Raw genomic sequence first — 17,930 nt, 5'->3', positions numbered from 1 at the left:
CAGGGGCAAAATGGGAAATGAAAAAATTATCTTTAAAATAAATCTATATTCCTTCTGTTCCAAAAATATATTTCATAATTTTTTTAAATTAAAAAACACAATTTATACCTACCATGACGATGACACACTTTATACTTTCCTACCTTTTGTACATAGTTTACTTCGACTATATGGCTATAAATTCAGTGTTGTCTGAAGAATAATTATCTGTTATTCTTTTATTGATGTAAAACTTGAGATTCGTAATTCAAACAGTTGCATCTGCCGGTCGAAAGATCTAACATTTGGATTCATTTGCAAATATTAATAGTTTATCCAAATATTTTGATGATAGTGTATTTTCCAAAAATTAAACAAAATTAAATTCAAATTCAAATTCAACAAGAGCTTAGAGTTCAGTTAGGTACAATACTATTAGAATAAAAAAAATGCTTGGAAGCTCTAGGAAGGAGTGATGGTTGCATGGTTACGACCCAATCGTGATCATCTTTTAGTACTGCGTTGTGTAGTTATAATGATCTGAGATGTTGTCTATGAACCATCACGTTATAATGACATGTGATGTTGTCTATGGCAGAGACTGACAATAACACACGATTTGACTCCTGTTTTTCCTCACTATGTCTTATTTTAGTAGCAGTGACAAAATTGTTGAGGATTGTGGATGATGAATGATTACATGGAAGAATATACAAGATATTTAACAATGTTGTGAACTATTGGGGCTTCACTACCGCTCTAGGTCACACTCTAGATATATTGAAATCTTTATTATTCATATTCTTCTTCCGCCCCTTTTTTGGTCCTTTAATACTTCTGCGTAATTGATTCACTTTGGTTTTGTTGCACTGCTTTTCGGTTTTCCTCAAATGACAATCCCATGCGCAGAGAAATGACAGAAGACGTGATCAGAGAAATGACAGATGACGTGATCAGAGAAATGATATCATCAGAGAAATGACAGATGACGTGATCAGAGAAATGACATCGTCAGAGAAATGACAGATGACGTCATCAGAGAAATGACATCATCAGAGAAATGACAGATGACGTGATCAGAGAAATGACAGATGACGTCATCAGAGAACCCGACCCAAGCCCATTGGATGCTCATCCCCTATGGCCACAGAGACGGGCACAAGTCATTACTGCTCGATTACATAACATCCCTTATATCTACCACACTCAGAATGTAGTAATGATAATGTTTAAGGAACTAAACATAGACACACTTTTATTTGATTAAAGCAAATGTAAAGTGATTCCAAGGTGAGAAACAATCAGGAATATCTTCAGAAGGACTGTGTCTGATTTGACAGCTACGTAACAAAGACGAGGACCCCATGTATTCACTTGTTGATACTCTTTCATTACACAAACCTCAAGACAACAAAGCAATAACAAAAGTCAGAAATCATACTTTTTTTTTCTTACAGCATTTACACGTTAAAAAACAAAGCAAGTACCACAGAAGAAATGCATCTGTAAAAAAAAAACACATCGATGACAAGATTGAACCAAACGCAAGGTGATGGATTGACAATTGTCATTAGAATCACAACAGAGTGAGACATTGGTGCCCTAGAGGGACTGGGCCAGAGCCTTGGTCCAAGATAAGCATTAAAGACAGACAGGAGTCCCTTTTCAAAGTGTGTTTGCTTAAGGGAATTATATAGTGTGTTAGTGCTGACCAACACGCTGCAAAGCACACTAGAGGGAATCAGAGCTCACCTCAGTTGGACGTTGTTCTAGACAAGCGGTACCATCAATTCCTGCATACCTGGAGAATCCATAACAACAATCCACATTCATTCAGACTGCTGTGCTGATCACAATACTCAACTCTTGGTCCTAATCAGTTATCAATCGTCATTGAGATGTGCACTCTGAATATTTCAAACCGTGTCATGACCTTTCCCCTTGTCTTGTGGTCTCATGTAGCTCTTTTAGCTCAACACTGCTGTCATCGTCACAATTTAATGCGTGGGGGAAATACATTGGCCCTGGTGGACTGGTTTCTACATGATAGTCTTGAACTTCACACTCCGCTTAGGGCCTAGATACACTTGGTGACAGACCTGCCATCAGCACCTGAAATTGACACAAAACTTGTGTGCATGGCTCATAGTTTAAATCATGTAGCTATTGTTGTTATATTTCCACATTAGGCCTGAATTTCTATCACAATACTATAAACTCCAATTAGATCACAGCTTGGGCAGAATCTGATTTGGATATCCTGATCAGATAGATTAGTTCATTATATTGACAAGGGTAACGGATGCCTAAGCTCGCTAGGCTAACCCTGGAGGAGATCTAACCCTGATCTGCTGCAAGGTTTAACCCGCACAATACTTCTGAATGTTACCAAACCTTGTTGACATTTGTTGCCTTCTTGTTTAAAATGCACACATATTACCATCTTCCCCTAAAATATGAAAGTTAAAACGTTCAAACATTGATATCCAACCCAGCAGGGAGGTTTCTGGTTGGACACTGCTAAATTCCAGCCTAGTTTTGTCATACAGAATGCTTGGTGAATTGGGTGATAACTTAGCTGTTACTTGTATTGCAGGGCTAGACTGGGGCTAAAGTCATTGTTACCTGTGTACTCTATGATCACACAAACCTGGTCAATGCTTAAACATTATTGAGACGATAGGTGATATAGATGATAAGTCAAATTGAGGCAATAGCGAGGACCACAGGGAGAACATGGGCACCATAGACTGCAGCAGGATCCCACAGCCCTGTAGGGGTTTCAGTGTCTAGGGATGTGTGTTCTCGACTTCCATCACATATTTATTGTAGTTGATTCAAGAGCTGTGAGTTTATTAGAACTAAGGACAGGGGAGAAATCGCAACTACATATGGCTTTTGGCCCTTCTGATATGTTGCCACCAAAGTGACATCCACAAAAAAGTGTCAAGGTTTGTACTTTATGCAATGTTGAAACTGTAGCTGGTTTAGAAAAGCTCAGGGCATTCATCATGACAAGAGATGCTGGGGTTTACTGCTGGTACTGTGGTGGTGTATGTGTCTCAGAGACTAACTTAGAGATAAAAGTGTGGAGGTAGCTTTTTCCAAATGTAATGAGTATGTACAGGTTTGTATTCAATAATTTCCTAAAAAGCAAAACATGTTTAACCTACATAACAAACACATTAACAGCCCTGATCCATAAGAATGGTGGTGCGTTGGGGAGCCATTGAATGCATGGCTCTGGAACAGCTCAGCACTGTAGGTCAAATAATGAGGCATATGTGGTTGGGGAGAAATGCACTGCAGGTGTTATACCAGCTGCAATAAACATATTTCTAGCTGTGCCTTTAATGTTTGCCACAAGGTTGACCTTTGACGTTAATGATACGGTAATTCTCTTGCCAATCTACCCCCATCTCAGCCAGTCTTTTGATCTCTCACCTGTTACTCATAATTAATATAAATGAACACAATATGGTCTCTAGGATCCACCATTTTGGACAATGTGGCCTTTTTCATTCCAAATTATTAACTTTTATGTTTCTAAATTAACCAATGTCATACGACGACCTAAATTCTAGGCCTTTTTTTGTATTTCAAACATATTATTTGTCAGTCATGTGAAATGTATGCACAATGGCAGACACATAATCATTTGAAAATAATAAAACAAATTTTATCAGGCTCTTAAGAATACAACACAAGAAATAATGTCAGGAGGAACAAGGCGAGCTATAGTTTAACGCAGCGTAATGAAAGTAAACTGGTTCAGAATTAAGCTTGAAAGTGCGTGAAATTATAAATTGTTAATACATTGTGCATTATAACACACCAAATGATTCCAGTCCAACATTTTCATGTTTCCCCAAATTACAGAAGTCTTTTCTACTATCTCTGCCTTCTGAAAGGTAAACACTCTGTCAAGCTGCTAGTTTCCAAAATCTTTAAAGGGAAACATAGGGAGGGAAGACTCATTCTGGCCCATATTGTAAGTAATGTTGACTTGAAAATTCAAAAAGGACATTTGAGTCATACCCCAAGTAGCCTCATTGCCATCCTTGAAAACATGCATAAAGGGGCTAACCTTTACCTTTCGCATATCGTGATCAATGATCAACTATTATCATTAGCATTGGGACTAACTGTTCCCAAATCAATATTTTCCCCTTGGATAAATAGAGAAATCTGAATGCAACACACCAAAATAATCACCCAAAACGTAATTTCAAAATCTACTTTCCTTGTTGCTACAGTACTTTTGGCCTATATCTCTAAATTGTGAACATTGATTTTGGATTTATGTCATTGTTTCAAGTGGGCCTTTTCGTTAAAAGTGAACTGGATAATGAAAGGCAAACTTGTTGCCTCGTACAGAGTTGGTTATGTAATTTGGGCAACCCTAACACATACAGCAATGTGATTATTCTGCAAAATTCTACTAGCACACCACCGCCACCTGCCTGTCAAATTGGAGTTGTCTGATGGAGTTGTGATCGTCAAGTCTAACAAGTGTTCATTAGCAGGGTAGCTCAAGTGTGGTAACACTACTCAGATAATTCAGCAAGTTATACAGATTGAAGTCCGACATAACTTTGAATAGATGTGAAGAGTGTTATTTTCTTCTCAGGGTAATCGATGGTTGGAAGAATGTTCTCAGCTAAATAATCCCTCTGTTTGGTGACCAAGTGACTGCCCCGTAGTCTATCAGCATTGGTTAAGCAACAGGAATCAGAGATTTATTCAAAGAAACAACCCAACTGCCTTTGTGCACGGCAGATTTTGTGTCCATCAAGAAACGTCCATTGTAATACAAATGAGTGCGTTCTTTAGTGGATCTGTGTATGTAACCAAGCTGTCATTCTGCTAGTTTATATCTACTTCTCATGCTTCCCCTTTTATTTCATGGTTTGGTAGTACTGTGGTCTGTCAAGCTCTATATATGCTGTCTGTCTGTACATGTACTGTCTGCACAGATGCTTTTATTCACATCCACACAAAGAACATGGACCAACTGCTTTGATGCACATTTCTCAATGTTGCCATTAGCCTCAATTCAACTGGCGGCCACTCCCAGGTCTCTGACTCTCCTCCCATGACTTGTTCTTCAGACACAAAGAAAACAGTCTGCTTCGTGTTCCCCTTCTCAGACATGAGAGACCTTCTGCGTCTCTCGTGCCTGTTTGATGCTGTAAAGCCACTTGATGACCCTGGCGTTGCGCTCCACAGCCGAGATCCCGTAAGGCACTCGCTCCCCCGCCTCCTCCTCCTCCGCCTCGCCCTCCTCTGCGTCCGACAGCCCCTCGTGGGATGACCGCCGCTCGCAGTCCGACGAGATCATGGAGGCCGAGCGGAAGTTGAGGCTGACGATGTCGGAGTTGGCCCTGGTGAAGCTCTCCGGCCCGCCGGCCTCCAGCTCCTCGGGGTCCAGCCCGCAGTAGTTGAAGAAGCGCTCCACGTCGGCGCCGGCCCGGGCGTAGCGGTCCGACAGGTCCGACTTGGAGCGGTGCAGCGTCGGGCGGCGGGCCACTGAGCAGCCCAGCTCCAGGTTTGGGTCGCTGGACGCGTTGGAGGGGTCGCCTCGCTCGCAAGTCAGGGACAGAGGGGGTGTCGCCGCGTCACAGGGGGCGGGGGACTGGCTCTGCCGGTAGGAGGGCAGAGAAAGAGACAACGCAGGAGGCGGCAACGAGGCGGGGTGGGGCTTGGGGGGAAGGGGAGGTGCGGAGGAGCTGCCGGAGCGGGCGGTGCGGAGCGGCTTGCCGTTGCACAGCCGCAGGAGGTCTGAGGACGAGTGGGAGGTCAGCAGGGGAGGCAGCGGAGAGTGGGAGCGCTCGGAGTGCCGTCCTCCTCCTATGCCTCTCTCGTCCAGAACCTGTCTGCTGAGGTTGAGGTTCCCTCCCTGCTGAGGGCTGCGACGCCCACTGCTATGGCCTGGAGGGACTTTAAGGGAGTGGGAGAAGGAGCGGAGGGAGTGAGAGGTGCTGGGGCTGGGCACTGTTTCCAGTGGATGCTCATTGAGGGTCATGGTGGACCGGTATGTCAATGGCATCCTGGAAATGGAGATAAAAGGCATAATTAGATGCAATATGAAGAACAGGTAGAGGAAAGCGACCAAAGAGCAACCACCACACATGTAGATTTGGTTCTACCAGAGATTTTGTCAAAACCACCTCCGGAGGTAGTGTACACTATATTCAATGTCAAACAATGGCGTAGTCTGCATTTGTTTAATTCTAGTCTGTGATGTTGACGTGTTTGTTTGGCCCTCAACAACAATCCCGAGCCCCCTAGGAAAAGTTATTGCCCACACCTGGCTTAGATGTAACGTTATTATTGCTTTCAGATTTGTCGTTGTTGTCAGGTTTGTTCTGAGCATTTACCTGGATGGATTATAGCTCCTGGCCCCTCCTCCTGATGACCTCAGCATCACAGCACTTTTGGCCCCTCCCCCTGGACCCTCAGATCCGGCCCCCGGGGAGGAGGAGGAGTTCAGGAGGTTCTTCAGCATCTCCAGGTTCAGGTTCTCCCGCTTGCAGATTTCCCCGCTAGAAGTGGCACAGGAGTCCGCCTTGGCGTTGTTATTAGAGGCTTTGAATGTCATCCCGCCTCCATTCCCAACTCCTCCCACAGAGCCTCTTTTGCCAAGCTGTGCGGGGCAAATGAGGGGCTTGGCCAGAATGGGCGGTTTGATTGGCTCCTGCTTGGCATTGATGACTTCATGACTCTTCACATACTTAGCCTTGTCAGCTTCCAGTCTCTCCACTGCACTCAGGCGCTTTGGGTTCGGCTCGACCTGAATACAATTAGATTTGTTTCAGAAAATAAATGTTAAGTTATGTTTAGGAACTTATTAATTCATTAATCTCTTCTATTAGAAAATAGTCTTTCTGAAATTGAAATGAATGAATGTACCCAACCACCAGATATGAATTGAACTAAAAGCTAACATGAGTATGAACAATACGTTTTCCCTTTGACTGATTGAGTTCAAACAACCAAATCTCTTTGAGTCCTCCATTTAACCGAAAATGAAGAATGTACAAATCCCTGTAACAGTTCTTTAAATCCCCCTGTTCTCACCCTCCTCCCAGCCAGCCCTCTGTCTTTCACTGTTCTGAGTGGATCAGAGAGGGGATGAATCGAGGGAGTAGTTGTTGGGGTTTCCTGCAAGAGCCCTCAACTTCGTGCCATGGCTTTATGGTATATTTGGGACAAAGGACTTGAGAACTGCACATTGATTTGAATAATCAACAATCAGGTCAAACATGCATGTGTTTGAATTTCAGTTTGACTACTTGACTAAAATAAGCCCATTATAAACAGGCTTCCCCTCTCACTGATCAATGTTTATGATTTATGATAGTTACAAAGACTTACAAATATTAAACTCAAAATACAAAAGCTACACACATACATTTGCCTTTGCAAAGCAACAAGCTTTATAAACAGCACATGCCACCAGAAGACCCCTACCTGTCTCCGGAAGTAGTCAGGGCCTTTGTTGAGGATCCGGAGGGGCACCGCGGAGCTGAAGGGCGCGGGCGGCCCGGGGGCCTTGCTATCTGCCAGGGCTGGAGCCAGCGCCTCCGTCTGCATGGCGACAACGTGGCTGCGGGAGGTGGCCGTAGTGGCAGCAGGTGCGGGGGGGCCAACAGAGGGTGAGGGTACCAGGGGACCCGCCCAACATCAAGACACAAGGTGGGCGGGGTGTTGTGGGGGAGAACAGTGAAGGGGAGAGATGGCGAGAGATGGAGGGGGGCCTAAAGGTAACAGACCCCTGCTGGGCTCTGCATGGCGGCGATCCCCGGGGGTGGTCCCTATCGCTGGCTCTACTACTGGCCTCAGGTTGGCTGTGTCTGGGTAATAAACCTCAACTCTGACACCAAAAACGCTTGCCAAAAATCCACAGCTTTTATGAATTTACTCTCCCCAAGAACAACAGAAAGAGGGGGCATGCATGAGTAGTAAAAACTTGAGAAAGCCGGAAAGCGATAGCTTAAATAATTACATGCAAGTGGGGGAAACATGAAAGAAGATGAGAAGCGTGGTCAGAGCGATGAATGTTAGGTCACCGCCATCCCCTCAGTTGGCCAAACAACCTAAAGAACAAAGAAACAACAAACCAACCTCAGCCAATGTTGACGACATCACGCAACTAGAAACACAAGGAACAGCCGGATAAACCCTCCAAACACACCAACACAAGGAAACATGTGAGCAGACAACCGGAGCTACGTATTCATTGTATTTACCATTCAAACCAAGTGAACATCCAGCATTACTGTCCTCATGGCACAACATTGCAACCTAAAGGAAATCCAAACACCAATGTTTAAGCTTGACCACGACAACTATCAACATAAAAAAAATGCTGCTGTCACACTACTGGGAGAGAGTTTTCATTGAACACACATCTAAATCCCAATATATATATCTATATATATATAGATATAGATATATATATATTTAAAGGGGACATATTATGAAAACAACTTTTCCTGGGATTCGGGGGGGTTGTTTTTGGTCTCTGGTGCTCCCACACGCATATAAACTTTGAAAAGAGTCTGTATATGATTTCTTGAGTGAGATATGCATTTCTGAGAGTACCCCGACTACAGTTACCAAACGAGCGAGTCAATTTTGGCACCCCCTCCTATGTAAGAAGGGGGCACAGTTGAATATGACCTCCCACTTCCCCACCCCCCTCCAATAAGAGTATAGCTAAGATTTTGTGGACCAGCGGACGTGCGCTGGGCGGAGATGTTCGTGCATTCCATGTCTAATTTGTCAGTTTGCCATGTGACTGCCTGGCAGGGAGTCCGGCAGAGCTGCCGGACTGCCACCACAGCTCTGGCGAAAGCTCAGTCCGGCAGCTCTGGCGGGTGAGCTTCGGCGGCAGTCCGGCAGCTCTGGCGGGGGGAGCTCAGCGGCAGTCCGGCAACTCCAGCGGAGGAAGGGATTGTACTCCCGGAGCTGGGATGCCGGGCTGCTGCCGAGCTCGGGGAGTACAATCCCTTTCTCCTCCATGTCGCGGTTCAACATGGACTTCAGAGAGTCAAGGCCAAAGTTCCTTTCCCCCAATTCTTCTCAACCATCGCCGAGATTACCCCCACTACGAGTCTTTACTTGTTGTGGAAGTACCAGAGACGTCAGATGCAGTCTTTATTATTCATAATATCAGCCGCTAGCTTTTGGCCGTGATATTAGATATAATATTATATAAATACCTATATATTATATTTAAGCAATAGATCACGACAGGCTGTGGTATGTGCTCATTATACCACTGTAAAGGGGCGTTGTCCGGCCCCGACGCGCAGGGCCGGCGACCCCCTTCACAGTGGTATAATGAGCACATACCACTGACTGAAGTGATCTATAGCTTTTATACAACGGTTACTATTATGGCGAAACGAAAGTCATAGACACACTACATTTAAAAAGAAACCAAGAAAGTCAAAGTAGCCGTTTTATTAAAGAATACAAAAAAGTAGTCCCTCCTGGCTGCCTTCAAAATGCAAGACAGTCGCTATGCAACACACTTTAGCGTCCCTCCGAGAGAAGGCTCGGCTAGAGCGGTTCGCCGGCAATTTATCCTACGGAGCAGTTCACTCGCCGTGTGCCTAAGCTTTCGTTAGTCTCTCCATCGCCTTGCTCACTCCCGGAGTAACAACATTTACACCCTCTCCACCATCATCCAACATATGTTTTACTTTGTAACTGTTTCTACTTCCAGGCGCGGAGTGATATGCAAACTTTCACAAAATGATCGGGCGTCATAGCAGTTATGTATACGCTCATTATACAACAGTTAGGAACCAATCAGATCGCTGGATTTAGGCCCCCCGTTGTATAATATTATATTATATTATATAGATATAGAGCTCCGGGAGTGCGCAAACAGAAACAATCACTTCTCCCTCATGCTGTGGTTCACTCTGACAGCTCATTGGTCAATGGGCAGCAGCTCATTTGCATTAAAGCTACAGACACCAGAAACAGCGCAATCTGAAGGGACTGAAACAGAGGCGAGATTTTTTTCCTAAAAGCTATTTCTAGCAAGGAGCTCTTTCCAGCAGTTTCCTGGAACTCAAATACTATGTTTACTTGTTGGGAAACACCAAAATATGTTCCTTTAAAAATATATCGATATCATTATTACTGTTTACTATGGTAAATGACCAGTATAAGTTATACAAATGGGGGGGGGGGGGCAATGCTTCTGAGAAAGTAGCAAGCAGTGGCACTGTTCTGTACCTTCAAATTGTAATAGTGTAATCATCATTCGACGAGACTCAAATTCTCGCAGTCAGAAATAAAGTATAGTCATATGCATTATAATAGCACATGATAGAATTCCTTGAAACAATCAGAGAACAAATGACCTCATTGGTCAGAAATGGATCGGGAACAGTCGAAAAGCTGAATTGTCTGATAGCACAGACACCTAGCAACAGACCTTCTTCATTTCACACATTAATACCTGATGAAAGACATTCAGTATTAGTGCGAGAAATGTAAGAAGATCTTCAGATCTTCCATTTCTAACTAATTCAACTCAAATGATAGCTCTTAGATCATATAGTTAGGCTATAGAAGCAACAGCACATTCTCTCTGCAGCCTACATCATGAAGGAGGCTTTTATAATAATAAATAATAATACATTTAATTTAGAGGCGCCTTTCAAGACACCCAAGGTCACCTTACATAGCATATAGTCATCATACATTTAAAAAAAAAAAGACATTGTGGAAAAAATAAATAAATAAATAAATAAACATAAGCAATAAGAAATAAATAAAACAAAAACAAGACAAAACAAAACAAAACAAAGAAAAAAAAACAATCAAAACAGTGATCAGTTAGACGTTGTGTGCGAGTTTGAACAGGTGAGTTTTGAGTTGTGACTTGAAGGTTGTAATGGTGTCTGACTGTTTTATGTGTGGGGGGAGGGAGTTCCAGAGCCTGGGTGCTGAACAGCTGAATGACCGGGCACCCATTGAAGTGAGTCGTGATGTGGGGATACATAGTAGTCCAGCAGAGGTTGAGCGGAGGGAGCGGGAGGGAGTGTATTCTTGGAGGAGGTCGCAGAGATAACTGGGGGCTAGGTTGTGGAGAGCTTTGTAGGTGAGGAGTAGGGTTTTGTATTGGATGCGGTAGTGTACTGGGAGCCAGTGAAGTTTATAGGCCATTAACCATGGGTAAGAGTAAATTATACTAATTATTAATTATATTATATGTTGGCTCTAATGAGAAATATATGCCTACAACTAAAAACATTGATTTGTGGACGCTCTGCAATGGTAAAACAATAATAATCCAGTCTCTAAAACAAGCTGTGCTTCGATCCAGTACAGAAGCGATCTTAAACCGGGAGCTAACAGGACATCCGTGGTCCGAGACTAGCAGTGTCAACTGAAAACTGAAAGCCAGAAACATGGCGTTAAAGTGGGCCGATACCTGGGCTGCAGCAGGTATCACCGCTAGACCCGGAGGACCTGGAACGCTGAGTCAGCCTTTCTCTCCTTGCATAAGACCGCTTTAATGCACTTTGTGAGCTTTGAGGACATTGGCGTACACTAAAAACACACATCAAAACGGGCAGGGATTACGTACAGGTGCGGGTGGAATTATGTTGGTTCTCTAAATTGAATGGTGCTGCATTTGTTCTCTGCTCTGAAGCGCTTCCTTCACATAATTGTAATAATCAAACACTTCTACGTTCTCCTTATTGATGGGTTTTATCATGGTGGGATGTGAATAACTTGCGACAGTGTCTCCACAGAGATGGGCCACTTTATGATTACATAGATATTAGAGCCTGACCAACATACTGTATGTCGGTTGGCCAATATTATCGGACAATATTGGCCCTCAAAATGATGTTTAAATGGGTTTACTAATTAGAACAAACAATTAACTATCTTCCCTGGAAATGTAGTGGGGTTATCTTGATTATTAAGGAAGTTACATGCAAGTTTGTGAAAAAAAAAATCTATTTTTTGGATACAAAGCCCGATATCAAAAGTGCTGTAGCTTCCTGCTCTTTCCAGGGTAGGATGTTTATACTTTTTGTGCTCATATACCTACTGTAGCCAGAGCTAACAAAACCAGGGCGGATGCAAGCCAATTAATTTTACCATAAAGCTGGAGCGATATCCTGCTCTTTCTTTTTTAGGTTTCCATGTTGTAGCAGCTAATACCCCGTTTACACCATCCCGCTAATGGCCGCTAATGGCCGATGGACCACCGATGTGGAAGTCGGGGTGATTCGGGTGACATCGGGCTAAAAATGTATGATCGGGTCAATTTATCGGGGTAGCATTTACACATACCTGATGTTATAACGATAACATAAAGATTTATGCCAGGGAAGACACCCGAAGTGCGTTTGGCGTCATTTGACGTCATTTCGGGAGAAGGTAAAGGGGAGACTGGTTTAGACTGATATTTATTTATATATTTATTTATATTACAATAGCGATTTTATAATAAAGTACCCTGTAATTATAAAAGTAGGACATCCATCCATCACCCCCTATTTATACCCAAGTGGCAGATTGAGGGTCTTCCTTAACACAATCTGGTCACTCACAATCGTTATTTGTCTAGGGTTCTTGAGGGTCTTTCGTGTGTTGAGGTTGCCGATATAAAGACGATAAAGCACGATAAAGCGCGGAAGATTAACGAATATAGCCGATGTGCCCAGGAAAATTCCCGGATGATTTGCGATGTCTTACGTTATACTCCCGTTCTATTCCCGATTATAGCCGATTAGCCCATAGCAACACCTGGTAACCGATTCTACCCCGATAGACCCAAAATTAACAAACATGTTCGTTCTTTGCCGATGTTGCCCGATGTTGCCCGATCATTGAGCATTTCTTCCCGTTTCTTCCCGTTGTCTAACGATGTTCCCGGGAAGAGTAACGATGTTTCCCGATGCAACCACGCTATTTGCCGATGTTATAACGATAGCTGCTGATTTAGCCATCGGGCACCATCGGGGCCCACTATCGGGTAGGTGTAAACAGGGCATAAGTTTGGGATTACGGTACTTCAAAAAAAAATCCTTTAATGTACTGGTCTGCAATACAAAATGAAGTAAGCGAGGGGTCAAGCAAAGGGAACCAGAAGAACAATTCCCATTTGTGGGCTCATTTGAAGAACAAACATAATGATGCCAATGAAGAGGCACAGGGGCCCAGTGAGGGACCGTTAGAACACAGCACCCTACCTTGCAACAAGCATTTGACCATGTAACCAAATGAGGTCCATCAGATCCAAGGGCAAACACCTGGACTAAACACGGATGGAGATGATACACACAGACATCCAAACTGTTTCTTTGGTGGAAGGTGATGGGTTCAACCGGCTCCTGGCGACTGCAGAGCCGAGATTCACGCTGAAGACAGAGAGGTTTTATCGCACATTGTAAAGGAAGTCAAAGTATCTAAAAAGTATCATCTAACATCGTTGGGCATAAGATATATTTTTGTTCATGATGTCTGTGATTCTGTCAACAGTCCTGTTTAATGCTTCATAGGCTTTGAGCATGAACTAGGGCTGTGCGGTATGATGATATATATCGGGGAACGAGGGAAAATTCTAATAGATATTTCCCTCTTTCGTTCCTATCGATGTTTTACTTTACGGCAGTATTTTACGTCACTCTGACTCTGCTTTACATTCACTAGAGGTGCGGGAAACAAAGCGGATGTCTGCAACCGTCGGAGGAAGAACAAGTGTCAGGAGATAAAATCTAAATTCAAGGGAAGTGACAAACTAAAACAAATCTCAAACGAGTTGATGTCCTTGTCCGATGAAAGGTTAGGATAAGTCTAATCCCACAGCGTGTGGCGCCTTTCATAAAACATCGCTCATTATAACGATAGCGTGACGACAATAAAAAAGTAGCGCAAAGTTGCAATGGGTCGTAACACGCCTCCCTTCCTAGAATGCTCAGCCCAATTCTGATATTTTTTTATCACAGTGTTTGAATCCCAACTAAGACTTTGGGTTGGACATCTTTTAAACAATTTGTTACCTAATGGTGGGCAAACCTAAAGACGCCTGTGGTGATCTTGTCTGTCTTTTGTTTCCTTGGGTGGCAAAGAGGATCCTCTTCGACTAATCTGATTGGGGCAGCCATCTGGTGAAGCCCATATGCCTCCACCTTGAATGACCATCCCTATAATAACAGTATACTGAATGTACCTAACGTGATAAAAAGGTGGCTAAGGATGGCAGCGAACACTACTCAGCCGTTGATTCTACTGCTCTACGACAATCCCTCCACATCCACTCAAAATATGTCAGAAACCAATAGATAGAGATTGCGATGTATTGTAAACAAAACCATCTAAACAGCTCCACTAGCGGAACACAGGTCCAACACTTTGTGTGATTCAAAAATGGACGATCCACTAAGCCTCTTCTGTCCCATGGTTTAATCTCCTTCAGCTCAGTGAATGAACTTGCTAAATATAAATATTAAGGGTGTTCTATAACCATCATCCGACTACTTGCACCTTTTTGGCTTTCTACTTTTATGCCACTGACCCAAATCTCTTTGGACACGGACTTGAAAAGCCCTGGTCTTGGACTCAACAAAAGGGTTAGTGAATAAGTGAAAAGTGGGGAATTCCCAGAGGTGTCAAAAGTATTCACATTCATTACTTAAGTAGAAGTATAGTATAGGTACTATCGTTTAAAAATACTTCTGTTGAAGTATCAACTCAAGCTTTTTACTTGAGTAAAAGTATAAAAGTACTGGTTTCAAAACTACTTAAAGTATGAAAGTAAAAGTAATGCAAGGGGGAAAAAACGCCATTAAGGACAAAAGCTTAGGCCGTGCCACAGGGGTCTATAGAAATACAATCAGCTTATTCGCCAAGTATGCTCACACATACAATGAATTTGGAATCAAGGAATTCTGCAATTATCCCATCCGTGAATTAGTGACACACACAGCACACCTCTATAGCACACTGCCCCACTTCCCCAATTTTTTTTTCTAAAGGCCATCTAATAAATGTATGTATCCAAGCTAGCTGAAGGCTAGATTTTAGATGTAACGAGTAAGAACTTAATTGTTTTTGCATCCAACCATTTCAAAAAATTCTTCCAGGTACAGCCAGGAATGTAGAATGGTTGGCTGGTCTTCTTGGCTACCAACCTCCTCACTGGTGCTTGGTTCGGACATTTCGCTCATCTACGTCTGCTATTTTGTAGCTGGAACATGGTGCGATTTATGTCATGTCAGAGAATGTAGATGGGCTCTGGTCGTGCGCAGGTGCCATGGATCGCGTATAAACCAATAGGGTGTCAGAATGGTATATGTTTCTATTCTCATCCAACCAATCAAATTCACTCTATCCGATGCCTGAATTATCTGGATAGGTGTGCAAACCTAGAATCAAACAAAAAAAATATTTTTTTGTTTGTGTTTTTTCGGCTGAATAAAAACAAGCCGAAATTAAATAGGAGTAACGATGCCATTTTTTAAGAAGTAAGGAGTAGAAAGTACAGATAAGTGCGTGAAAATGTAAGAAGTAGAAGTAAAAAGTAGGATGAAAAATAATTACTCCAGTAAAGTATAGATACCCAAAATTTCTACTTAAGTAAGGTAACAAAGTTTTTGTACTTAGTTACTTGACACCTCTAGGAATTCCCCATTATCCACGGAGCCTGAGGTGAAAAACGGTTTTAGTATATACTACACATGAACACTCCAAAAATAAACAAGACAACAATTTTTGCCCTGATTTATTTGTTTTTGGATTGTTCACGTGTAGTATATTCTGCGATGAAAACAATATCCAGAGTTTGAGAGGTTCACGTGTAGCATATACTAAAGATGCATATCAACCGCTTTCCCTAAGCCAATTGGCCAGTGTAACAAAGCAATGGCGATACAATGTTTATTAGAAGTGAACTCAGGCTACCCTTTAAGCACGTGCATGTTGCAGAAAACCAGCAACAGCAACCCCTGATGTCACACTTTATGATGGGTAACAGAATATGGTGTAACACCGGTCTACAGAAATATTGTCTGACATAGTACATTTGGCATAATAAAGGTCGGGGACCTCTGCTTTCGCTGGCTTGATTTCTCATCTGGCGGGCTAATAAAAATAATAAGGAACACAATGAGCTTAAATGAACTGTCTAAAAGGTTTTATTTTTTTATTTCAAACATTTCGAAATAATGCTTAGTCAATCAAATCAATGTTAGATTCCACTTCAAGTGGACCACTGCTTTGGGGTAACACTAGACAGGTCTCCACACTAACTTTTTTCACTAGGAGCACTGTGGCCCCTAACTGAACATTTTAGGGGCACATCCAGAAATTGTATAGCCTGGTCCTACCAGACTCTCGTACTTTTTTCATTTGCACAGAGTCTGGACATAGTCAATAGAGTGGAGAAGTCAGACCCCTTCCGGTAGAGCCCATGGGACCTATGAGATCGAAAAATATGAATGGGTTTCAATGGAGAGAAAGTTTTTATTTTCTGATCCCAGTATGTATATGCGTATATGCGTGACGTACATGCCCTGGATTACACATATGTTGTTTGTGGATTTAAATGATAATTTCTCATGCATAGAAAACTAAAAATGTACGTGAAGAAGTTTGATAATGTTTTGTGTGAGGCCGCTTTGTGAACTACAGCTCCTTGCTGCTCTCGACGCAAATGATATACGTCACCACCCGCACTTGGAACTCCGGTACAGACATGGCGTTCTCTCTGCTCCACTTAACCGCTTTTTTCCAAGGGGAGGATAAAACTTTATAGGTCCATGGGATAAAAGCATCGGAAGAGGTGAAAACCATTATAAGTCGGGGCATGTGGAGAGTTTCAGTTATGCCGATGGGGAGATTGTCGGTCTTGTCCACGCCAGTCCCAGGGAGCGTGATGTAACATACGAGACGTGTGGTCTTTCTCATTGTGTTTCCTCTAACAGTCAAACTCTTGACATGAACATTTTCATTTAAATCCACAAACAACATGTTATCCAAGGCATATAAAGACTGGGACCAGAAAATAATTACCTTCACCCCATTGAAACTAGGGATGGGCGATATGGCCTAAAATCCATATTGCGATATACATTAAAACCTATTGCGATAACGATATATATCACGATATATAAATCATAATATAACCATTTCAGAACAGGTTACATAGACTCTAAGGAAAGCCAAACTACTAAATGTATTAAACAAAAGAAGAAATTTAGTATGTCGTTTTGAGAACATTTATTGTGCAAAAGTGTAATCATACAACATAATGTTGTAACTGCAGAGACTTTAACAAAGAAAAAAATCTTCTGTGTAATGACGTATACTTCTCTTAATTAAATTAAAACTGGTGGTGTATGGCGACACATTAGTGGCATAATTCACTAATGTGATAAAAGATGCATTTGGGCGTATTATATTATTCCACATGCGTAGATATTAACTGCGCGCGCAAATTACCTCTGCGCGCGCGCAAAACAGCCTCTGCGCGCTGTGGCAACCCGGCACGTTGAGCGCACCAACTCCTCCCAAACAGGACAGCATTTCTTTGGTGAAAGCCAAAAAGGCAGGTTTATTACCGAAAATAAAGTCTCTCCAAACACAAATAACTTAAACCTCGGGAGGAATCAGCGGTCCCCCTTCTTCGTGGGTGGAAACCCGTCACCCACGAGGACCGGTCTCTCCTTGCAGGAGCTCCCGGGCTGGGAGAGCCCCGAATGAGTGGAGAAGCGGGCTATTTAAGCCCTGCTTCTCCACTTGTTCCTCAGGTGTTCTGAATATCTTTAATTGGCCTGGGCCGGGTTGCCACAGCGCGCAAATTACCTCTGCGCGCGCAAATTACCTCTGCGCGTGCAAAACAGCCTCTCGCGCGTAACAGCCTCTCGCGAATGATGTTCTGCTCTCGCGTGCAAATTTAGTTTTGG

At 42.9% G+C, this 17,930-nt stretch overlaps 1 protein-coding gene across 1 annotated transcript in view; it reads right to left on the bottom strand.

Annotated features, from left to right (window-relative positions):
• Positions 1-75: 75 nt before the first annotated feature.
• Positions 76-17,930, bottom strand: part of LOC130388167 (protein FAM110B-like) — a 39,720-nt gene continuing 21,865 nt past the window's right edge. The window contains exons 2-4 of the mRNA XM_056597536.1: positions 7,453-8,078; positions 6,360-6,772; positions 76-6,029 (exon numbers count right to left, since the gene is read on the bottom strand). Coding sequence (XP_056453511.1) covers positions 5,126-6,029; positions 6,360-6,772; positions 7,453-7,575 — 1,440 coding nt within the window. The 5' untranslated portion in view covers positions 7,576-8,078 and the 3' untranslated portion in view covers positions 76-5,125. The remainder of the gene's footprint in view (positions 6,030-6,359; positions 6,773-7,452; positions 8,079-17,930) is intronic.

Source organism: Gadus chalcogrammus, chromosome 8, assembly GCF_026213295.1.
Source record: "Gadus chalcogrammus isolate NIFS_2021 chromosome 8, NIFS_Gcha_1.0, whole genome shotgun sequence".
Classification (NCBI taxonomy): Eukaryota; Metazoa; Chordata; class Actinopteri; order Gadiformes; family Gadidae; genus Gadus; species Gadus chalcogrammus.
Note: the sequence above shows the minus strand (reverse complement) of the source record. Positions and strands in the feature narration are given on the sequence as shown.